The sequence below is a fragment of the Phoenix dactylifera genome, chromosome 14, assembly GCF_051530095.1.
Source record: "Phoenix dactylifera cultivar Ajwa chromosome 14, Ajwa_hap1_PhDact_Kaust_v1.1, whole genome shotgun sequence".
NCBI lineage: Eukaryota > Viridiplantae > Streptophyta > Magnoliopsida > Arecales > Arecaceae > Phoenix > Phoenix dactylifera.
In genome coordinates this window covers 27,119,727-27,144,028 of record NC_143203.1, presented here as the reverse complement: position 1 = coordinate 27,144,028, position 24,302 = coordinate 27,119,727, and the positions used below count along the sequence as shown (strand labels likewise).

Sequence of the window (24,302 nt, the reverse complement as noted above, 5' to 3'; positions counted from 1 at the left end):
CACGTTCCGACTGCCCACGGAAGAGACCCCCTTCAACCTAGCATACGGCACTGAGGCCGTCATCCCGTTGGAGATCGGCCTGCCTTCTCCAAGGGTGGAGCATTACGACCCCGACACCAATTCTTCCCAGCTCAGGAGCAACTTGGACCTCGTCGAAGAGACAAGAGAGGTTGCCCGGGTCCGCATGGCGAGATACCAACAGCGAACGGCCCAATACTACAACTCTAGAGTCAAGCCCAAGCTCTTCAAAGTGGGGGACCTCGTCCTCAGGAGAGCCGAGGCTTCTCAACCGACTGAGCAAGGAAAGCTCGCCCCAAATTGGGAAGGGCCGTATCAGATCGCCCGGGTACAACGACTAGGGGCGTATAAATTAAAGTCCCTAGAGGGGACCCTGATCCCGCGAAGTTGGAACTCCGAGAATCTACGAATGTACTACCAGTAAAACCCCTAGGGGTTCAAGACAATCAGGACAATGGACTCAGCTTCCTCTTCGCAAACAATCCTCTTATCTTGATGGCTGTAATTCTCTTCTAATATTGGGTCGTCTGTGATCCTCAGATTCTCCGGCCAAAATCGGGATGCCTCGAGGCTCGACCGTAGAGTCCCAAACTCTCTCGACCCCGGGAAGAATCGCAGGACGACGAAACATCGACTTGGCGCGAAATTCCCTCGACTAAGGTCAGGATGCCCCGGTTCGTCGGGATGCCCCGAGACGTCGGGATGCCCCGGCTATAGGGATGTTCGAGACGTCAAGATATGAGCACGGTCCTCTCTGACCAGACGAGCTCGGCTCGTTCTCCATCAACTTCCATCTATGAGCACGGTCCTCTCTGACCAGACGAGCTCGGCTCGTTCTCCATCAACTTCCACCTATGAGCACGGTCCTCTCTGACCAGACGAGCTCGGCTCGTTCTCCTACCTCGACTAAGGTCGGGATGCCTCGAGGGTCGACCGTAGAGAACCAGACTCCCTCGACCTCGGAAAGGCGCCGTGAGGGGTGGAAAGGGTGGCTCCACCCGGGGCGCCACAAAGTGGACCCTCGGGAGCGGTCGACGATCCCCGATCCCCGAAGCGAGCGATCCCTCGACTAAGGTCGGGATGCCCCGAGGGTCGACCGTAGAAAACCAGACTCCCTCGACCTCGGAAAGCGTCGCAGGTCGGTAGAGCGTGCCCAGACCCGCCGACTTGACGAACGGTCCCTCGACTAAGGTCGGGATGCCCCGAGGGTCGACCGTAGAGAACCAGACTCCCTCGACCTCGGGAAGAAGCCGTAAGGGGTGGAAAGGGTGGCTCCACCCGGGGCGCCACGAAGTGGACCCCCGGGAGCGGTCGACGATCCCCGATCTCCGAAGCGAGCTATTCCCCGACCAAGGTCGGGATGCCCCGAGGGTCGACCGTAGAGAACCAGACTCCCTCGACCTCGGAAAGCGTCGCAGGTCGGTAGAGCGTGCCCAGACCCGCCGACCTGACGAACGATCCCTCGACTAAGGTCGGGATGCCCCGAGGGTTGACCGTAGAGTCCCAAACTCCCTCGACCTCGGGAGGCACCACAGGTCAGCAAAGCGTCCACGGACTCGCCGACCTGACGCAAGATCCCTCGACCAAGGTTGAGGCGCCCGAGGTCCTACCATGGGGTCTGAAACTCCCTCGACCTCGCAGAGAGCTACAATTCAATAAAGCCTCGCCAAATCCTCTCAACCTCGGTGGGCGCTGTTGGGTCCGTGAGAAACCCGAGCCCCCCTTTAAGTCAAAATGACTCCGGAGGTCGACGAGGAAAGGAGGCAACCTACTCCACCATGTGAAGCATGACTCGGAGAATGCAAGAGGTACATCCAACTAGACGCCCTCCTTGTTAAATTTTATCTACATATTGCTGAGCGGAATCTCAACGTTGGAGTCTTATCTCGCCCCAAAGTCGGGCCTCTCCAATGGGTCGGCTTAAGATCGACCCCCTAACTACATTATGCAGGCTCCGTTCGTCAAGTCTCCGCAATCTGTACGAAGGCTTCATAAATTAGGGCCCAACTCGGCTCTTCTACGTAAACTCCGACATCTAGCTGAGAAAGTGGTCCCGACCACGAGTGTATCAGCCAAACATGGATACCAAGGCAATTTTTGGAAATCCCAGCCTTGCTCACCGAGATCTCGGCAGAGTCCGAGAACGATAACTACGAAAACCTTCGACAATGACTTACTTATTAGCCTGCGCTCCCTACGAGGGGTTCGGAGTTAAGTTCGCAAATCCGATTAAAATCTCCGAATAGCAGCAGGCATAGACCTAGTCCGGTCTTACTTGAAGGGCTAAGGCCCGACCTCGATGCCTTGGGATTTCTCTAAAAGCTAAACGTGATGACTTCCACGATTCTTAGATCCGAGCTATGGGACTTAGAGGAATTTTCTAAAAAACCTAAGACTCGGAGCTCCTTTTGGTCGGAATGACTGGAACCCGAGAAGGCTAAGACATAGCCCGGGAAAAGGGGACAACTTCGTTAAGCAGCCCGGAAATTAAAATACAAAGTTAGAGGTCTTCGAGGCAGTTAGCTAAGGCTCTAGCCTCATCCACAACAACAGAGGGAAAGATGAACACGGAATGACAAAAATATTTTTTCATTAACAAAGGGCCGGAAGGCCAATTACAAAATTGGAAGTCGGCCACTCAAGGGCCGACCCCGGATACAACGAAAAAGAAAAGAAAAATACGCTAAGTCCTAAGTGGCGGGAACAACATCCGGGGGGTCGTCCGGCACATTGATGACCTCATGATCTTCATCCGGAACAGGCTCGGGGTCGGGGGCAGGAGCTTCGGGCACCGGCTCCGGGACGGCGTCCACCTCGGCCGCTGGAGCCGCCTCCACGACACCGTCCGCCTCGGCCACCCCCGTCGAAGGCTCGGCGGGGTCTTGTTCATATATTCCCGCCTCGGATGTCAGGATGGCGGGAAGGGCTTCCACGTCGGACCCCCAGCCCAGGTCCTCCCTCGGACGGACCGTCGAAAGGTCGTACTGAGGGCAGTACAGGCGCATCTGCACCCGGAAGTTCTCGAAGCCCCGGAGGAAACCATCCACCGTCTCCTCCTCCAACATGTCGCGGAACTCTTGCGACTCTTTGAAGAGTTCCACGGCATGTTCGGCTCGTTCGAGTGCCCTCCTCTCCCGGGCCTCAAGTTGCTCGATTCGGAGGCGGGAGACCCCGTCCTCATACTTGAGGGCCGCGACCTCGGCCTGGACCTCCCCCAAGCGCGCCTCCGTACCGCGCATGGCCGACCTGGTCAGGGCGTGAGCCGCCCTCTCCTCCTCAAGCGCCCCCGCCATAGCAAGGCGCTCGGCCTCGGTGGCCGTCCTCCGAGCCTCGGCATCGGCCAATGCCACCTCCAGCTCGGCGACTTTCTTCTTGGCCGACTCCAACTGTTGACCGAGCCGCCAGGCCTCCTCTTGACAGCCTTGGGCGATAAACACCAAGGCGTCGAGCTCGTGGACATGCTGAAAAGAAAGGAACGAAGATATCGTGAGTTGAAAAGCATATGAACTCGCCAATGACTCAAGGCAATCAAGGAAAGAAACTTACTCGGGCAGTGTTGCAGTAGGCGCCGTTGACGACCTCCTCCAGCGGAATGTTCCGGAACTCGGCCCGGTCCGCTGGGAGCATCGCGCGCCGCAACATGGAGCGTGCGACCTCGGCATTACGAAAAGCCGAACTCCCCTCGGGAATAGAAGAGTCCGGTTCGACTGACTCTTCTCGGAAAGCCCGGGAAGAGCTCGGCACGATCGAGCCCGAGGTCCCGGAGCCGCTCGCTTCGGGGCCTCGGGCAAACCCGGGTTCTGGCTGCTGCGGCCGGGCCATGGACGACTCCCCCCGCTGGGCAAGGGGGGCAGGGCAAGGAAGGGCCGATGGGCCCGCGTCGCTGGCGACCCGCGCCCGCCTCGGCTCAGCTGCAGAGGCCCCCGCCTCGGGGCCACTCCTCCCGGCCGACGTAGAGGCGCCGTCCGTCCTCGCCCTCTTCCGAGGCTGGGGCGCGGCTCCCCCGGCCTCGGCTTCTCGCCTTCTCAGGCGAGAAAAAAGTGATGTGTTGCTGGTCGGCAGGCGGGGAATATCTGAAATCAAAATTTCGTTAAGTGTCAGACCAGTGACAGTAAAAGCAAAGAACGAAGAAAAAATAAAATAATGTAACCACCCTTACCCTCGGGGCGCGCCGAGCTCAGACCTACGCTCGCCAGGGCGTCCTCCCGCAGGAGCTCGGTCAGGTCGTTGCCCCTCCCGAGGGCTCGCACGGAGTCCAGGGTCCTCAGCTCCCTCCTCGAGGGCTCAGAGAGCTTATTGAGGGTCTTCAACCGAGGGTCCCTCCACCTCGGGTCGAACCCCCAAGGCGCCTCGGACGCCAGGAAGAAAAACTTTCCCTTCCACTCATGAATCGAGGAAGGGGCACCCTGGAAGAGTGACATACCGCCCCGAAAGGCGAAGTATAGCCACCCTGCGTCCGCCGGGTTCTTCTTTAACAGAAAACACCGGCGGAAGAGGCCTACCGAGATCGGGATCCCGTGCCCGAGGCACAGGGACAAGAATCCGATTATGGTCCTCCACGAGTTCGGAGCCAACTGCGCCGGGACGAGCTGGTACTCGGCCAGCAGTTGGCTCACGAACTCGTGGGCGGGAAAACGCAGGCCAGCCCAAAGTGTCTCGCGGTAGACCGCGATCCGACCTGGGGGCGGCTGCGTCACCCTGTCCTCCGGCCCCGCAGTTTCAAGACGAAATCCGGGCTGGAAGAAGAACCGGGAGCGGATCAGCTCCAACTCCTCCCCCGACAGGCTCGATCCCACTTCCTCAGGACCCAAACCCATTCCCACAGAAGAACGAAATAAAAGTTAAAAAAAGCGGAAAATGGAAGCTGGGGAGGAGAAGAAAAGAGGAAACCCTAGTGAAAACAGGGTGAAAACCTACTGGACATCGCCGGAAATCGCTCCGGGCACCGACGGCAAGGTTCGGTTGAGGAAGGAAGTAAGGGAGAAAGATAACGAAAATGAGAAGCAGCCAAACAAGACCTTTAGGGCAACCTCGAGGGGTTTATATAGACCCCCCTGACAGCCCAGATCGACGGGGTCGGTTCCCATCCCCCGATCGCGTTGCGCCACGTGTCGACCTCGGAAGCCGAGGCACCGTATTCACTCCGGATTAATAATTCGGGTACGAAATCGAAGCGTTGTCCCGTCGGATCTCGGGGCCTCATCATGGGTCCGCAAAATCAAATCATCTTGAGGAACGAGCGGACGCCGCCCCCGCTCCCCTCATTTAATAAGATCTGGGACACGTGGAGCCTCGATGTGGCCTCCACCTCTCCGAAATTATGATCCAGTAACACGAAATCGGAAGCGTCCGACCTTGGGTCACGCCGCGTGTCCGTTTTAAACCCCGTAACGGCACACTCATTAATGAGCGAGAAGCCTCGATTACGGGATCGAGGCACCGCCTCGACGAGCTCGAGGACCCCCATCATTAATCCGCCGTAAAGCGATCCTGGCGATTCAAGAGACGCCACCTCCGCTTCAAGAAGCGTAATGATACGAGCTTCATCATAAGCTCACTGAATAAAGCAGCCTCGAGACGCCAAAGGGCGCAGGTTTCACCATGAAAGCTCCGAGAAGCGCAAGGGGGCGGACGAGACTCGCCCCCCAACCTTAGTGACAGACTTTACTTCCCACGTCCGAGCCCACAAGTCGCTCGAACTCGGAAGTCGGTGGGTAGTGTTGGGGGAAATAAGATTTTTTCCCAAATGACATAAATGCCCCTAAGAAGCCGTACAACTTCCGACCCCGGACGGCCGAAGTCGGCGTCCGACTTCGGAACGCCCGACCTCGAGACCTCCGACCTAAGAAAAACCCCGATGTTCGAGGTCTACTCTTGTCAGCCACCTACTACGGCCGTGCGCCTCTGAGGTCTGGCCGAGGACCATACCCTGACGCCCCTCTGGCATTTATTGCGCATGGTCGCTGTAACTCTCCGGCTTACTCCACAATAAATGCGGATCTCCGGCTTACTCCACAATAAATGCGGATCTCCGGCTTACTCCACAATAAATGCGGATCTCCGGCTTACTCCACAATAAATGCGCATGGCTCCTGTCATCTACGGACTCTCAGCTCTCCACGGCAAATCAGCCCAGCAGAGTCTAGTCAACTATGATAAGTCTCCGATCTCGGCCATACCTCCGACACCAATGCAATAATTCGCCTGATAGCGTGCTAGTTCGGGCTATACGACGCCCTCACCGCCGACATCAGTGCAATGATTCGCCTGACCGTGCGCCGACCCGAATGACATGCCGAGCCGTACTACGGCTTCGCCCTGTTACATCGCAGGTAAACCGACCCCCGCCTATAAAAGGGAGCCTTGGCCTCTCAGGAGGGGGTTGGAAGATTGAAGCACTCTACAGACACTGTTCATCTCCTTTCTACACTACTTGCCCCCTCCCTGACTTGAGCGTCGGAGGGCCGGCGCCGGAAAACCCGGCCACCGGCTCGTGTGCAGGCACCCAGACGGAGGACGCCGCCAGCTGACGGATCGCCGCCTCGCCGCGTGGGTCAGCCGTCCCTTCTCTCCGACCGCCCCAGACGGAGGACGCTGCTCGCCGACGGACCGCCGCCCCGCCGTGAGAACACGCCGCTCCCTTTCCTCGACCGAAGATTGCCCTCGGGTCCAATTTCCAGCAACAACATGTAATTCTAGAATTACCATCCTTGATTGCGACACATCATCCTAAATCATGACATATATTGTAAGATTCAAATCAAAAATCATTTTTCATTGTTTTAGAAAATTATAAAGTCCACATAGCTAGTAGTGTTCTAATCTTATCGCAAAAAACTGGCTGCCGATGGTTACAATTTTTATACGATGAACACTAGTTCGGCTTGTTTAAGAGTAGAATCAATTTTTCTAGCCTTTTGAAGTAAAACATATTTATAAAGAAATTAATAAGATTGCAGATTGGATGGCGGTGTACGTTGCCATCCATACAGAATCTACTCTATAGATGATTACAAGAGATATTCCTTTTGAATTGTCAGATATTTTATTTTCATATGTTTACAGATCTATTTACTCTAAACGGGTTTAATGATTCCTATTTACTATAAAAAAATACTAGTTCTACGATAAAAATGATCTGCATGCAACTAGGTTTGGTTATACCTTTTTCACGAAGAAATGATTGATTTACGTCAATTATTAGATTATGTATTGTACGATTTTCAAAGTACTCTAAATTTTTTTTTTTCTCTCCTATTTACCTGCATGGATCTTGAGAATGTAGATCATCACAAGCTTTCACGTGACGCGGCGTTGCAAGCCCACCTGAAAGGGAGGGCTTACCAACCTGCACCACATGAAGGTGGACTCCAGTCTCCAGGTGGAATCGAAAGGTGGAAAGCACGCGCCAAAATATCTCTCTTTTACCTCTAGATTTTTTTTTTTCCACTAAAAGGAAAAGGAGACCAAGAGGATACATGTCAAGGAGGAAGAATATGGCAATATGCAGTGCGAAAAAGGAAAGAAACAGTGCATAACAGAGAAGCACAACTAAGAACAGAAGAAAACTTCAGAACAGCCTCACAATCACAAGCAGAGAAAAAGTCCCTGCCAGAGCCACCCTTCCGAAAATTTCCTCACAAAAAAAAAGCAGAGTATATTTATCGAGCTCGGAGTTTTTTTGGGTTGAAATCGCAGGCCCTCGGTTCGCCGAGATTAGAGGAATTTTGTCTCGTCTCCGTGGAACTCTTGGTGGACCGCATGGGCTGCTACCGGTCGTACCCGACGCTGATTTAGCCCCTGCTCGTGACGGGAGCGGTTCTCGTGAAATCGTCCCGCTCCTGCAGCAACGCGACGAACGCTGACACGCCTCTCAAACCTACTCGTTGTCAAAAAAAAATTAAAAATAAAAAGAGTACGAGATCCCCTGAAGGAAACAAAAAAATATAAATAAGCCCTCCTCCGTATGACTGAATCTCACTCCCCATCATAAAATTTCTCCGAATACCCCCTCCGAATCCTCTTTCCCTTCGTTTTCATTGTCTGATGGCGGTTCATCTCTTCTCAACCACCTCCGTTTGACCTCTTCTCGCCTATGCGTTCTTCTATAATTCCACTCCTTTTCTCTTCCCTTTTTCGTTCACCAAGCTCTTTAGGGCGGCAATGAAGTGCTTCCACTTCTCCGCCGCTGGCGATGAGGCGGGGCCCGGGCCGAGGCCTTCCCGGTTCTCCTGGGCGCGCTCCCTCAGCGTCGCCTCGGCTGGGTGGCGGGCCGAGCTCGATCATGGCCCCCGGGATCTCTCGCGACTGGAGGAGGAGGATCTCTCGCCCCCACTCCGCCTCCAGGGGCAGCTGCCGGACGGACTCCGGGCGTTCACGTTCGCCGAGCTGAAGGCGGCGACCAGGGGGTTCAGTCGCGCCCTCCTGATCGGAGAGGGCGGGTTCGGGTGCGTGTACAGAGGCGTCCTTACGGTTCCGGGAGAGGATGACGTCGCTGAGAGCATGGATGTTGCCGTGAAGCAGTTGAATCGAAATGGATTGCAGGCAAAATTTCTTCTTCCCCCACCTTTTTTTTCGTTGATATTTTGTTCTTTTCACTTCATAAATCCTTGATCTTGCGTCTTTTGAGCTGCAATCTGTACTGCTATGACTTGGAAGTGATGGAATGGGATTCGATGGAGAATCTTTGATATTGAAATTTTAGTTTTTATTGCTCACAGTGTAGTGTTTCAAGAATTCTTAGTGTGATTCGCTTATAGCAGGAGTCAGAATTTTTTCTGATGGATCGTGTTTCTATTTTATTTGATATCTTAATCTTTAGCGTAAATCAATGGATTATATGAATTATGTGTGGCATCACAGACTCTTGATTTTAGAGGATCTTGTAATTTTTGGGCAGTTTGCTGCTTTGAACCTTCTTTAATTTCCGTTCCTTTTGTAATTTACTTGCAATATTCGATATTTGGTGAGCTACTGGATGGGATCTAAATTGAGTTTGGATCCTCTTCAGTTCATGTGTGGTCTGGAAAGGTCCAATGCAAATTGCTCGATGTCCATCTGTTAGGAACAGCTGATTGGCCTGCACCTCTCCGGTGACTGGAGAAGAGACTCACCAAAATTTGCTTTTTCGACTATTTTGTACATGTCACTGATGCATCTCAGCACTTCCCTTTTTTCTTTCAAGATTTCTCCTCTCACAGTAGATTTCATTCCACAACTGCATAGAGATTTCTGTCCCAATCACTCACTACCTGCCCAACACTATACTAGGGTGATTCAGACAATGACAATCACTTCTTAGGAAATGGTTATTTAGACATAGGACGATCCTTAGCTTAGGAATGAATTTATGTGCTGCTAAAATGTTGTCGGTCCTGGTAGCAAACCCCATTTGATTGTGTGCATTGCTTGTTTGCCACAATGGCCGTTGTGCACAATTGCTACTACATTCTTGTCAGAATTTCAGTACGATCTGCTAATAGTTCTCTTTCCCAGTTGATCAATTACCTTTGTTTGCGAATGTGTTGTGCTGGGTTTGAAATTTTTGATTGGTCAAAATATGCATGCATGAATGTATCTTTTTGAATTGGTATTTGTGATGTTTCCTTTACTTATTTACTTTATAGCATCCAGGGACACAGGGAATGGGTTACAGAAGTTAATTTTCTCGGTGTAGTTAAGCATCCCAATCTTGTCAAGTTAGTGGGCTATTGTGCTGAAGATGATGAGAGGGGGATTCAAAGGCTTCTGGTATATGAATTAATGCCCAATAAAAGCTTGGAGGATCACCTATTAGCTCGAGTCACATCAACTCTGTCGTGGGAGCAGAGGTTAAAAATTGCCCAAGATGCTGCACGTGGTTTAGCATATCTCCATGAAGAAATGGATTTTCAGGTAATTTTTCCCACGATGCCTTTTATTGTTATTGTTTGTGCTAGGCTTTCTTAGTTGTGGTTAATGTTATTCTTAATTGCTGGCATCTATAGTTGCGAGAAATTTAGTAAATCATGCAAGTTGATATATAAATCAACAAGTAAGGCTGTACGCTAAAAGTATCTTTTAGCTGACCATTGAGAAACCTCTGAAAGGACAGATGTCCATATCTTTATTAGTCTATAAATGTGGATGCCTGTTCTCTTCAAAGGTCTCGCTCTTCTCCCTCTATTCTACCTTATTTGAAATACATGGTCCATAGAAGACACTGCCTTATGGTTGATACCACTTTCAACTACCTGCATTTTTGTTTTTCTTTAAGGAAAAAATTAAGCCTTGATGGACACTGTCAAATTGGGATGACAAGATCTTAAAAATTTGAAAAAAGAAGTTTGGAAATTTTTGTAGAGGATCCAGTGAAGGAGAATACAGTGATCATCTTATCAGAACATCAGTATTCTCATTATACCATGAAGTTTCTCATATCATTCTCTTTCCAAATATCCCATGCAAGAGAGAGGGTCATTAAACTGACCATGTTTTGCCTGCCACTTTCGATCCTAGTACTTCATGTGAATAGGAAGGCCTATTGATCCATTCATATGCATGCAATAGAGCACCAGGGTAATATTCGAGCAGTTGGTCCATTGACAACTCTTGCCCGAAGAGGCTGCATCGTTTAGTAAAATTTAAATCCTAAGTGATCATATTCACTGAGTTATTATATGATGCCGGTTTTTTTTTTTATTTATTTATTTTGCCAACCATATTATATTATTGTTACTATTTCTGCAGCAACTGGTAAGTGGCTGATGATAAGGGCCTTATTAAGCCAAAAAAATTTCTTGTTGAGTGGGTTCTATATATTTAATTTTTTGTTGTCTTTGAAGTTTGTAAGGCTGTCTGGAAGGCAGAAAATCTCTCTCTCTCTCTCTTTCTGTGCATGCCTTATAAATCATTGCGTCCCTCTGCATATCTGACTATTCCGTGAACCTGCAATTGCCTCATATAACATTTGTCGGACATGACAATACTATCTCAATTTGTGCCTGTCACCTGTTCTGTATTACTTTAGTTTAAAAGCTTTGCAATGCATAGTTGCTAGGTCAAGAAACAAGTGCGAGAAACTATACGAGAAACAAGAGCAGGAAATGAGTAATAAAAATTTGTATAATTCGAGAAATAGGATATTTTGATACAAAACTATACAAATCGTTCATATATTTAGTATAGGATACTTATAAAGTTTAGCAAAACATTAAAATTTCTATTCTAGCCAATATCCACTCCAAACTCCTTAAAAAACTTCAATAAAATGGATAGTTAAAAAAATCTCTTTCTCCACTCATTGCATATACATGCATGCGTATAGATAGAGGGGGTATTTTTTTTATCGCATCTACTCATTCACTTCTTCATATTGCACATGGACTTCTTGAATGTAGTATTAATCATAGCAGGGTAAGGTTGTCTAAAGATTTAAATTAGTTTGGGCTATATCACTTATCGAACATGTATGATGTGAAATTGGCTATGATATCTTCCTGTCTTCATTTTCTTCTGATACTTAAGCTTCAAATGTAACATAATATGAAAATTCCTTTTCTGGCCTTGTTGTGTATGCACATATGCAAGTAAAGCTACTTATCGGTCTGCTTTATGTATTACCGTGCAGCTAATATTTCGAGATTTTAAAACCTCAAATATTCTGCTAGATGAAGATTTTAATGCTAAGCTCTCAGACTTCGGGTTTGCCAGACATGGCCCTGCGGAAGGAGTTGGTCATGTTTCGACATCAGTAAGTTGGAGTTTAATTATTTATTTTCCATCATTTGCAATAATTGCAGGAAACTTTGTTAAATTTTTCTTAAGCTTCTGATGCTATTATTTTATGATTTATGTCTGTTTCTGTGTTGCCTTTGCACTAATGCTTATGTATAAGAATTAATATCAAATTAACTCTTTTATTTATACATAAACGAAGAAACTGAGCAAAAGTGCCATCAAAAACATCTTGCTTAACATATATATTGCAAGTATGATGCTGTGTTTGGCTTAAAGCACTCAATATCTTTTTCTTAGTTATATATCAAGGCATTAGAATGATGCATATTGTCTGGCTTAAAATTTTGACCAGAATTTAAGCTAAGGGACATCCCTATGTTTTCTAAACCGCTATATCTTTATTTTGAGTTTGCTCTCTGGTCTCTAGGGAGTTAACTGGCAGTTTCTGCTGGTGAGTTATGCACTGGTAAGCCACAAGGTTAATGAACTCTGCACCAAGCCTATTTATTCATCTTAATTTGTGTTTGATTTCATCACTCTCATACACAAATGAACATTTATTGCTGTACTGGATTCTTTGGTGAATATTTTGATTTTCCCCTAGCATTTTTACTATAGTGTGGTCAGGCTTTCCCTGTAGATATTTTCAAGCTAATGGAGAATAATAGGGGTGTTTGGATGTCAGTATAAAATATTCTTGGAATTTTTCCATATAAGGCTGCTGCTGGTAATTAGTTATCGGTGGGAGGAAAGAGATCCTCTGATCAGAGAAACTTAAGATTGCAATATCCCAACTAATGGGGATAGGAAAAATTACCATTTGTGGAATCAGATGTCCAAGATTTTTTGGATTGCAGGCTTCACGGAGGTTGACAGGCAGCATTTTCTTCCTCAAAATCCTTCTCTTCCACCACTTGCTTTCCTCTCTTTTCATCTGAAAGCCTACTTTATCTAGGGATAAGCTATACTTGCATCCAAATAGGTCCTTATAATTGTCATTTTGATCGCATTGATAGGGTGCAATTAATTTTTGCAAGATAGTGTCATTTCCACCACAATAACAATTTTAGCATGTACTTCAGATCCTGCAATTATTTGATCCTTTTTCGAGGATAATGTTCAAGTTGTTTTCACAGCTTATATATCTTGGTACTGCTTCTGGGCAGGTCGTGGGAACTGTTGGCTATGCTGCTCCAGAATATGTCCATACTGGGAGGTTAACTGCTAAAAGTGATGTCTGGAGCTTTGGAGTGGTTCTCTATGAACTCATAACAGGAAGACGGTCTGTGGATAGGAACCTACCAAGAAATGAGCAAAAACTTTTGGATTGGGTGAGACCCTATGCAACAGACCCCAAAAAATTTCACATTATTGTAGATCCACGACTTGAAGGGCAAAACTGTGTACAATCTGTTCGCAAGCTCATAGCTTTGGCAAATAGATGCCTAATGAAGCAACCGAAGTCCCGCCCTAGAATGAGTGAGGTAGTTGAGGTGCTTGATCAAATCATCGAGATCTTGAACGGAGAGGCTGGAGGAGCCATTACAGCTCCCTCGGTCAGGGAGGATGCTACCGATGCAGCAGAAATGTCAAAAGAGAATGCCAATGCTAGGAGTAGGGTCTTTGACATCAGGGAATTGATCAGCCTAAAGAGCAGGTCTGTAGGAAAGTTGGATTGGAGAGCGTTGGCACCAGGGGCTGTGGGGAAGTTGGCAAGAACATGGGGTTAAGGCTGTGGATGAAGGTCACCGTATTTGCTTTCCTCTTCTATGACTTAAATGCATGGGAGGAAGATGGGATCTTGGGTATGCGATCAAGTGGATACATTATAAAAGAATAGCAGCATGGCCTATTTATTTTTGTTCCCCCCCCTCTCTCTCTCCCCTTTTTACGTTCAATATGAACATAAGATGGAAAGAGTTGGAAGCTGGGTTATGCATTTTCTGTCATCTATTTTCTTTTGTCATGGAGCATGTTCTTCTTATTGTTCACTCACTGTACAGAGGTTTCTACCTTCAGTCGACTGTCTTCTTCCGAACTACAAAATATCTCTCAGAAGAGCACATGCATAACTTACACGCTGATCTGGGGGCCATGCATCAAAACATGAGCTCATATCGGGAGTAGTGTAATCTTGAGACCCTTCAAGCTGACCAAAATTTTTTAGTGAAATCTGTCAATCAGTGCTCTATTTTTTCATTTTCTAAAAAGATAATCTGCTGCAGAAATGGTAAGGGCTCATCTTATGTCTGTGGTTTTCAAACTATATAGTTTATATAATTTTATGTCCCCCCCTCTTTAAAGCCAGTATTTTACTTCAGAACACCCACTATAATAACCCCTTGTTCGTCATGTACCAGTGAAGCATCCTGGTTATTGCAATCCTAGCAGCGTTCTTTGCCCATGGCAAGCAGGATCGTGCACTAAAGGATAAGGGAAAATAAATTTTCTTTCCTTAAGTAGGAAAGCTAATGATCTGGTATTGCTGCGGGCTACTTCTGTTGTCCATACTTGGCTCTGTAGTCATCAAATTCGTTGTGCAGTGATTTTGCTCATCGAATGTACTCAGGTCGTCGGAGGCTGCCCATCGCAAAGGGAAACTTGAGACCTTTGTGACACACTGCACATCGGCCTAAGGGTGGTCAACCTCAGTTTTTATGGGTCTGCTAAGAATATGTTGGAAGCAAGGAAACCACTGAAAAAACTTGTGAGCGCATGGGAGGGGCTATCCCATGCAAGACATGTGTTGGAGGCGGACGGGATTATTCTAGAAAGAGACTCAGCCTTATTGATTGAGCGCCTTCGAGCGAAGGGGTGGGAGAAGGTGGAGCACCCACTTCTGGACAACATGCGACGGATGCTACGGAAGTGCCGGACTATTCAAATCAAACACGTCCTTGGGAGGCGAACCAAGTTGCAGATTGGGTCGTCTTATATGCTGCTTAGCACTTCGAAGAGTTTCTATAGATCCAGTAGTTTTCAGCTTTTTTTGCTTTCTATAGCTTTTTTTATAGTGATATAGCTGGTTGTGCTCATGCGAGAGTAGTATGAGCAGCCAGCTCACCAAAAAAAAAAAAAAAAAAGCTTTACTCAAGACGTTAGAACTCTTGGCCATTATGTTTTTTTTTTTTTAGCTTTCAGTGCTAATGTCCTAGAATTTTCCTCTTTCACTGTTAAAAAAATGCTTCGTAAAACTTTTATTTTTTCAGGGAAGGAGCCAAATTGACGATGTTGTTCCAAGTTAATATCCTAAAAACCCAGTCTATGACATCAAAAACCCAATCAGATCCAGAGGCGGGACTGCGCTTGAACTGGATTTTAAACCCCTACAGCACCATTAGACTTGTTCCTGTTGCTGGAAATTGGACCCGGGGGCAATCTTCGGTCGAAGAGAGGGAGCGACTGTTAGTCCTCACGGCGGGGCGGCGGTCTGTCGGCGGGCGGCGTCCTCCGTCCGGGGCGGTCGGAGAGAAGGAACAGCAGGTCCTCGCAGCGGGGCGGCGATCCGTTGGCTGGCGGCGTCCTCCGTCCGGGTGCCTGCACACGAACCGGTGGCCGGGTTCTCCGGCGCCGGCCCTCCGACGCTCAAGTCAGGGAGGGGGCAAATAGTGGGGAGAAGGAGATAAACAGTGATTTTTGGGTGTATGAATGTTCCAATCCCCTCTTGAGAGGCCAAGGCTCCCTTTTATATGCGGGGGTCGGTTTACCTGTGATGTAACAGGGCGAGGCCGTAGTACGGCTTGGCATGTTGTTCAGGTCGGCGCTCGGTCAGGCGAATCATTGCACTGATGTCGGCGGTATGGCCGAGATCAGAGACTTATCATAGTCGACTAGACCCTGCTGGGTCGATTTGCCGTGGAGAGCTGGGGATCCGTAGATGTCAGGAGCCATGCGCATTTATTGTGGAGTAAGTCGGAGATCCGCATTTATTGTGGAGTAAGCCGGAGATCCGCATTAATGGTGGGGTAAGCCGGAGATCCGCATTTATTGTTGAGTGTGCCGGAAGATTACAGCGGCCATGCGCAATAAATGCCGGAGGGGTGTTAGAGTACGGTCCTCGGACATCGGGGTTTCTCTTAGGTCGGAGGTTTCGGGGTCGGTCGTCTTGTGGCCGAGCGTTCCGAGGTCAGACGCTGACTTCGGCTGTCCGGGGTCGGAGGTTGTACGGCTTCTTAGGGGCATTTATGTCATTTGGGGGGAAACTTTATTCCTCCCAACAGTTCCTTTTCCCATTTTCTTTTACCTGACGCCATCTTTTCAGTATATGGGAGTACTAATTGGATTATGGTCTTATGATGGTGCATTCACAGAAGGGCTTCATATGATGCTGAGTGGGGATCAAAGTTACCGGAGCTCCAGGCAAGTATGAATCTATATGTTTTTGTGCTTCTGAAATGATTGTGTATCGTGCCTTGCTTTGCTGCTTCTTGCAGCGGTTGGGTTGCTCTTCCCCATGTTGCTTTTTTGGGGGGTCATATATATCAATGAGAGTGTTGAATTATATTGTAGTTCCTCGGACAAATGCTTCTATAGCTCTGAAATTTAAACCAGGATGCAATGGAAGAAATTCTTTAATGCCTTCTGGCCTCGTGTAAGTGGTTCGGCCGAATGTAGGTCAATTATATGGTTGAATTTGCATTCAGCTAGCTTTCAATGCCGCAGGCATTTCCGGGCAGGGTATTTGTTGGACCACGTTTGGATGCATGTTCAGGTTGCCTAGCGAAGTTGGCAATCCAGCTAGCCTATTATGAATCTATAACCTATATTGAAGCGGCAGTGTTCAGCTTAACCACCATACCATTTCATCATAATGGATTCATATGGGTGTGATAGGTGGGTATGAGCGTTTTCTCATTTTTCATTTATTACAAAGTCATTATGTGTCTCCGTTTCATGTGTTTCTTTTGAAATTCAAGATTTAAAGTATGATGTAATATTTTTAAAAAGGGCGCCTGCTGCAATACATAGGCGAGCAAGGTAACAAACAATATATCTCGTGCGTGAATTACGCCCGCTTCTTAGTTGCGTGGATTTATTGGGATGTCGCATTTATTAGAAAACAAGTAGCAATCAGGGCAGCTAGGATGCAGATAGCTAGATGGTAAGTTTTAATTGGTCGGTTTATCTCGTTATATCTATTTTTTTGGAGAAAAAGTATCAGTATTAGATGATTATTTATTCTGATATTTAGTCGTGCAAAGGATACATGAGTACAAATGACCGATACCATGTTCGATAACAGCTTCAATATTAATTACCATTTGCTAGTAATGTTATCGCTGGTAATAACATTTGTCCCTGTTGCTGGAAATTGGACTCGGGGGTAATCTTCGGTCGAGGTAGAGGGAGCTGCGGGTCCCCACGGCGGGGCGGTGACCAGTCGGCGGGCGGCGTCCTCCGTCTGGGGTGGCCGGAGAGAGGGAGCTGGGGGTCCTCACGGCGGGGCAGCGATCCGTCAGCGGGCGGCGTCCTCCGTCTGGGGTGGCCGGACAGAGGGAGCTGGGGGTCCTCACGGCGGGGCAGCGATCCGTCAGCGGGTGGCGTCCTCCGTCTGGGTGCCTGCAGACAAGCCGGTGGCCGGGTTTTCCGGTGCCGGCCCTCCGACGCTCAAGTCAGAGAGAGGGCAGATAGTGTAAGGAGGAGATGAACAGTGCTTGTAAGGCGCGGAATTTTCCAACCCCCTCCTGAGAAGCTAAGGCTCCCTTTTATAGGTGGGGGTCGGTTTACCTGTGATGTAACAGGGCGAGGCCATAGTACGGCTCGGCATGTGGCTCAGGTCGGCGCATGGTCAGGCGAATCATTGTGCTGATGTCGGCGGTGAGGGCGTCGTACGACCCGAACCAGTACGCTACCAGGCGAATCATTGCATTGGTGTCGGAGGTATGGCCGAGATCAGAGACTTATCATGGTTGACCAGACTCTGCTGGGCTAACTTGCCGTGGAGAGCCGAGGATCCGTAGATGTCAGGAGCCATGCGCATTAATTGTGGAGTAAGCCGGAGATCCGCATTAATGGTGGAGTAAGCCGGAGATCCGCATTAATGGTGGAGTAAGCCGGAGATCCACATTAATTGTAGAGTGAACCGGAGGGTTACAGCGGCCATGCGCAATAAATGCTGAAGCAGTGGCAGGGTATGGTCCTCAGTTGGACCTCGGAGGAGTACGGCCGTAGTAGGTGGCTGACAAGGGTAGACCTTGAGCGTCAGAATTTTCCTAGGTCGGAGGTCTCGAGGTCGGGCGTTCCGAGGTCGGACGCCGACTTCGGCTGTTCAGGGTCGGCGATTGTGCGGCTTCTTGGGGGCATTTGTGTCACTTGGGGGGAAAAATCTTATTCCCCCAACACTACCCCCCGACTTCCGAGTTCGAGCGGCTTGCGGGCTCGGACGTGGGAAGTAAAGTCTATCATTAAAGTTGGGGGGCGAATCTCGTCCGCGCCCTCGTGTTTCTCGGAGTGTTTATGGCGAGACCCGCGCCCTTGGGCGTTTCGAGGTTGCTTTGTTCAGCGAACTTATGGTGGAGCTCGTGTCTTTACGTTTCTCGGATTGGGTGTAACGGGGGTGGCGTCTCTTGGATCGCCAAGATCGCTTCGTGCGGCGGACTCATGATGAGGGTCCTTGGGCTCGACGAGGCGACGCCTCAATCCCGTAATCGGAATTCTCCGCTCATCAATGAGCGTGCCGTTACGGGGTTCAAAGCGGACATGCGGCATGACCTAGGATCGGACGCTTCCGATCTCGTATTACTGGATCATGGATCCGGCGAGGTGAAGGCTACGTCGGGGCTCCACGTGCCCCAGGGCCTTATTAAATGAGGGGAGCGGAGGTGCCGTCCGTTCGTTGTTCAAGGCGATTCAATTCTGCAGACCCATAATGAGGCCCCGAGATCCGATGGGACAGGGCTTCGATTTCGTACCCGATTTATTGATCCGGAGTGAATACGGTGCCTCGGTCTCCGAGGTCAACACGTGGCGCAATCCGATCGGGGGATGGGAACCGATCCTGCCGATCTGGACCGCCGAGGGGGTCTATATAAACCCCTCGAGTTTGCCCTAAGGGTTTTACTTGGCTGCTTCTTATTTTTGTTGTCTTCCTCCCTTGCTTCCTTCCTCCACCGAACCTCGCCGTCGGTGCCCGGAGCGATTTCCAGCGATGTCCAGTAGGTCCCTACCCTGTGATTGCTAGGGTTCCTCTTCTCTTTTCCTCCTCCCCTATCTTCAGTTCCCCTTTATTTTTCTGTAAAAATGGGTTTGGGTCCCGTGGAGGTAGGGTCGAGTCTGTCAGAGGAGGAGCTGGAGTTGATCCGCTCCCGCTTCTTCTTCCAGCCCGGGTTTCGCCTTGAAACCGCGGGGCCGGAGGACAGGGTGACGCAGCCGCCCCCAGGTCGGATCGCGGTCTACCGCGAGACACTCTGGGCTGGTCTGCGGTTTCCCGTTCACGAGTTCGTGAACAACCTGCTGGCCGAGTACCAGCTCGTCCCGGCGCAGTTGGCTCCGAACTCGTGGAGGACGATAATCGGATTCTTGTCCCTGTGCCTCGGGCACGGGATCCCGATCTCAGTGGGTCTTTTCCGCCGGTGTTTTCTGTTGAAGAAGAACCCGGCGGACGCAGGGTGGCTATACTTTGCCTTTCGGGGCGGTATGTCACTCTTCCAAAGCGCCCCTTCCTCGATTCATGAGTGGAAGGGGAAGTTTTTCTTCCTGGCGTCCGAGGCGCCTTGGGGGTTCGACCCGAGGTGGGGACACCCTCGGTTGAAGGCCCTCAACAGGCTCTCCGAGCCGTCGGGGAGGGAGCTGAGGACCCTAGACTCTCTGCGAGCCCTCGGGAGGGGCAACGACCTGACCGAGCTCCTGCGGGAGGGCGCCCTGGCGAGCGTGGGTCTGAGCTCGGCGCGCCCCGAGGGTAAGGGTAGTTATATTACTTTCTTTCCTTGTCCTTTGTTTTCACTGCTACTGGTCTGACACTTAGTGAAATTTTCGTTCAGACATTCCCTTCATGCCGACCAGCAACACATCGCTTTTTTCCCGCCTGAGAAGGCGAGAGGCCGAGGCCGGCGGAGCTATGCCTCAGCCTCGGAAGAGGGCGAGATCAGACGGCGCCTCGACGTCGGCCGGGACGAGTAGCCCCGAGGCGGGGGCCTCCACAGCCGACCCGAGGCGGGCACGGGTCGTCAGCGACGTGGGCCCATCAGCCCCTCCTTGTCCTGCCCCCATTGCCCAGCGGGGGGAGCCGTCCACGATCCGGCAGCAGCGCCCGGGACCTGAGCCGACTCGAGGCCCCGAAGCGAGCGGCTCCGGGACCTCGGGCTCGGGCATGCCGGGCCCTTCCCGAGCTTCCTGGGAGGAGTCAGTCGAGCCGGACTCCCCTATTCCCGAGGGGAGCTCGGCCATTCATAACGCCGAGGTCGCACGCTCCGTGCTTCGGCGTGCGATGCTTCCAGCGGACCGGGCCGAGTTCCGGAACATTCCGCTGGAGGTGGTCGTTGACAGTGCTTACTGCAACACCGCCCGGGTAAGTCCTTTTTTCGATTTCCTTAAAGTTGTTAGTGAATCCGTATGTTTTTAACTCACGATCATTTTGTCTCTTTCTTTACAGCATGTTCACGAGCTCGACACCCTGGTGTTCATCGCCCAGGGATGCCAGGAAGAGACCCGGCGGGTCAGCCGGCAGTTGGAGCCGGCTAAGAAAAGGATCGCCGAGCTGGAGGCGGCGTTGGCCGAGGTCGAGGCTCGGTGGGCGGCCACCGAGGCCGAGCGCCTCGCTATGGCGGAAGGGCTCGGGGAGGAGAAGGCCGCCCATGCCCTAACCAGGTCGGCCTTGCGCGGCACAGAGGCGCGCTTGGGGGAGGTCCAGGCCGAGGTCGCGGCCCTCAAGTATGAGGACGGGGTTTTCCGCCTCCGAATCGAGCAGCTTGAGGCCCGAGAGAGGAGGGCACTTGAGCGGGCTGATCACGCCGTGGAGCTCTTCAAAGGGTCGCAGGAGTTCCGCGACATGTTAGAGGAGGAGACGGTCGACGGGTTTCTCCGGGGTTTCGAGAACTTCCGGCTGCAGGTGATCCGGTACTGCCCCCAGTATGACTTTTCGACGGTCCGTCCGAGGATGGACGCGGGCTACGGGTCCGACACGGAAGACCTTCCTGCCATTTTGACATCCGAGGCAGGATTGTACGAACAAGACCCCGCCGAGCCTTCGACGAGGGCAGCCGAGACGGAGGGTGTCCAGGAGGCGGCACCGGCGGCCGAGACGGACGACGTCCCGGAGGCGGCGCCCGAGGCCCCTGCCCCCGACCCCGAGCCTGTGCCGGCTGAAGATCCCGAGGTCATCACAGTGCCAGATGATCCCCCGGATGCAGCTGCCGCCGCTTAAGGCTTGGCGCATTTTTTCATGTCAGCGGGCGAGATTGTGGAGGCACAGGCGGAGAAGATGGATCCTTCCCTGATAGAGATGCTAAAGAAGCGTGGGCAAGACAAGTCAGGGAGAAAGAAAGGTGCTGACTTGAAACGGGAAGGGGGATGGCATGATCTGGGAAGTGCTAAGCCAGTTGGAGAAGACCCCGAGCCTGTGCCGGCTGAAGGTCCTGAGGCCATCGCCACGGACGACCCCGCGGATGTTACTGCCGCCGCTTAAGACTTGGCGTATTTTTTCTTTTTCATTGTATCCGAGGTCGGCTCTTGAATGGCCGACCTCCAATTTTGTAATTGGCCTTCCGGCCCTTTGTCAATGAAAAATACTTTTGTCATTTTGTGCTCGTCTTTTCCTTTCTTGTCGTGAATGAGGCTAGAGTCTTAGCTAACCGCCTCGACGACCTCTAACTCTGTATTTTAGTTCTCGGGCCACTTAACGAAGTTGCCCTTTTCTTGAGTTATACCTTAGCCTTCTCGGATCTTAGTCATTCCGAGCAAAGGGAGCTCCGAGCTTAGGTTTCCAGAAAATTTTCTAAGTCCTATAACTCGGATCTTAGAATCGCGAAAGTCGTCACGTTCGGCCTTTAGGAAAATCCAAGGCATTGAGGTCGGGCCTTAGCCCTTCGAGTAGGACCGGGCTAGGTCTGTTCGTGCCGCTATTCGGGGGAGTCTAGTCGGGTTTTCGAACTTGACTTCCGGGTCCTTTGTAGGGAGCGCGGGCTAATAGTCGAATTATCGCCGAAGGTTTTCATAGTTATTGCTCTCGGACTCTGCCGAGATTTCAGTGAGTAAAGCTGGAATCTCTGAAGATCGCCTTAGTATCTGTGTTCGGCTGGTGCACTTGCGGCCGGGACCGCTTTCTCAGCTAGACATCGGAGTCTATGTATGGGGGCCGAGTTGGGCCCTAACTTACGAAGACTTTGTTCAAGTTAAGACTTGACGAGTGGAGACTTGTCGAACGGAGCATGCATAATGTAGTTAGGAGATCGGTCTTAAGCCGACCCATTGGAGTAGCCCGACTTTGGGGCGAGATAGGACTCCAACGTTAGATGATTAGCGGTATGTGGATAAAATTTGACAAGGAGGGCATCGAGTTAGATGTACCTCTTGCATTCTTGGAGTTGTGTTCCACATGGCGGAGTAGGTTGCTTCCCTTCCTCGTCGTCCTCCGGAGTCATTTTGACTAGTAAGGGGGCTCGGGCTTCTCACGGACCCGACGACACCCACCGAAGTTGAGAGGATCTGGGGAGGCTTTATTGATCTACAGTTCTTTTCGAGGTCGAGGGAGCTTGAGACCCTCTAGTCGGACCCCGGGGCGCCCCAACCTTAGTTGAGGAGTCTTGTGTCAGGTCGGCGGGCCTGTGGGCGCTCTACCGAAGTAGGGTGCGCGCTAGTTCAATGGCAGAGCTCTGCTTCAGAAAGTATTGTCCGCTTCGGGGATCGGAGATCGTCGACCGCTTCCGGGGGTCCACTTTGTGGCGCCCCGGGTGGAACCACCCTTTCCACCCCTCACGGCTTCGTCCCGAGGTCGAGGGAGTCTGGTTCTCTACGGTCGACCCTCGGGGCATTCCGACCTTAGTCGAGGGAAAGTATTGTCTGCTTCGGGGATCGAGGATCGTCGACCGCCCCCGGGGGTCCACTTTGTGGCGCCCCGGGTGGAACCACCCTTTCCACCCCTCACGGCTTCTTTCCGAGATCGAGGGAGTCTGGTTCTCTACGGTCGACCCTCGGGGCATCCCGACCTTAGTCGAGGGAAAGTATTGTCCGCTTCGGGGATCGGGGATCGTCGACCGCTCCCGGGGGTCCACTTTGTGGCGCCCCGGGTGGAACCACCCTTTCCACCCCTCACGGCTTCTTCCCGAGGTCGAGGGAGTCTGGTTCTCTACGGTCGACCCTCGGGGCATCCCGACCTTAGTCGAGGGAAAGTATTGTCCGCTTCGGGGATCGGGGATCGTCGACCGCTCCCGGGGGTCCACTTTGTGGCGCCCCGGGTGGAACCACCCTTTCCACCCCTCACGGCTTCTTCCCGAGATCGAGGGAGTCTGGTTCTCTACGGTCGACCCTCGGGGCATCTCGACCTTAGTCGAGAGAAAGTATTGTCCGCTTCGGGGATCGGGGATCGTCGACCGCTCTCGGGGGTCCACTTTGTGGCGCCCCGGGTGGAACCACCCTTTCCACCCCTCACGGCTTCTTCCCGAGGTCGAGGGAGTCTGGTTCTCTACGGTCGACCCTCGGGGCATCCCGACCTTAGTCGAGGGAAAGTATTGTCCGCTTCGGGGATCGGGGATCGTCGACCGCTCCCGGGGGTCCATTTTGTGGCGCCCCGGGTGGAACCACCCTTTCCACCCCTCACGGCTTCTTCCCGAGGTCGAGGGAGTCTGGTTCTCTACGGTCGACCCTCGGGGCATCCCGACCTTAGTCGAGGGAAAGTATTGTCCGCTTCGGGGATCGGGGATCGTCGACCGCTCCCGGGGGTCCACTTTGTGGCGCCCCGGGTGGAACCACCCTTTCCACCCCTCACGGCTTCTTCCCGAGGTCGAGGGAGTCTGGTTCTCTACGGTCGACCCTCGGGGCATCCCGACCTTAGTCGAGGGAATCTGAGGATCACAGACGACCCAACATTAGAAGAGAATTACAGTCATCAAGATAAGAGAATTATTCGCAGAAAAGGAACTGAGCCCATTGTCCTGATTGTCTTGAACCCCTAGGGGTTTTGCTGGTAGTACATTCGTAGATTCTCGGAGTTCCAGCTTCGCGGGATCAGGGTCCCCTCTAGGGACTTTAATTTATACGCCCCTGGTCGTTGCACCCGGGCGATTTGATACGGCCCTTCCCAATTCGGGGCGAGCTTTCCTTGCTCGGTCGGTTGAGAAGCCTCGGCTCTCCTGAGGACGAGGTCCCCTACTTTGAAGAGCTTGGGCTTGACTCTGGAGTTGTAGTATTGGGCCGTTCGCTGTTGGTATCTTGCCATGCGGACCCGGGCGACCTCTCGTGTCTCTTCGACGAGGTCCAAGTTGCTCCTGAGCTGGGAGGAATTGGTGTCGGGGTCATAATGCTCCACCCTTGGAGAAGGCAGGCCGATCTCCAACGGGATGACGGCCTCAGTGCCGTATGCTAGGTTGAAGGGGGTCTCTCCCGTGGGCAGTCGGAACGTGGTCCGGTACGCC

The 24,302-nt window shown here is 51.4% G+C and overlaps 1 protein-coding gene across 1 annotated transcript; it reads left to right on the top strand.

The window, feature by feature from the left end:
* Positions 1-7,507: 7,507 nt before the first annotated feature.
* On the top strand, positions 7,508-13,782 carry LOC103698931 (Protein kinase superfamily protein). Its single transcript, XM_008780980.6, has 4 exons — positions 7,508-8,562; positions 9,652-9,912; positions 11,627-11,749; positions 12,903-13,782. The coding sequence occupies exons 1-4, from the start codon at positions 8,182-8,184 to the stop codon at positions 13,464-13,466; spliced, it is 1,329 nt and encodes a 442-aa protein (XP_008779202.1). The 5' UTR covers positions 7,508-8,181; the 3' UTR covers positions 13,467-13,782.
* The last annotated feature ends 10,520 nt before the right edge of the window (positions 13,783-24,302 follow it).

Excerpts from the sequence above, each read along its gene's own strand:
- LOC103698931 (XM_008780980.6), top strand. The coding sequence starts at position 8,182 with ATGAAGTGCTTCCACTTCTCCGCCGCTGGCGATGAGGCGGGGCCCGGG. Across the intron at positions 8,563-9,651 it reads TGAATCGAAATGGATTGCAG|GGACACAGGGAATGGGTTAC; the intron begins GCAAAATTTCTT and ends TATAGCATCCAG. Across the intron at positions 11,750-12,902 it reads TTGGTCATGTTTCGACATCA|GTCGTGGGAACTGTTGGCTA; the intron begins GTAAGTTGGAGT and ends GCTTCTGGGCAG.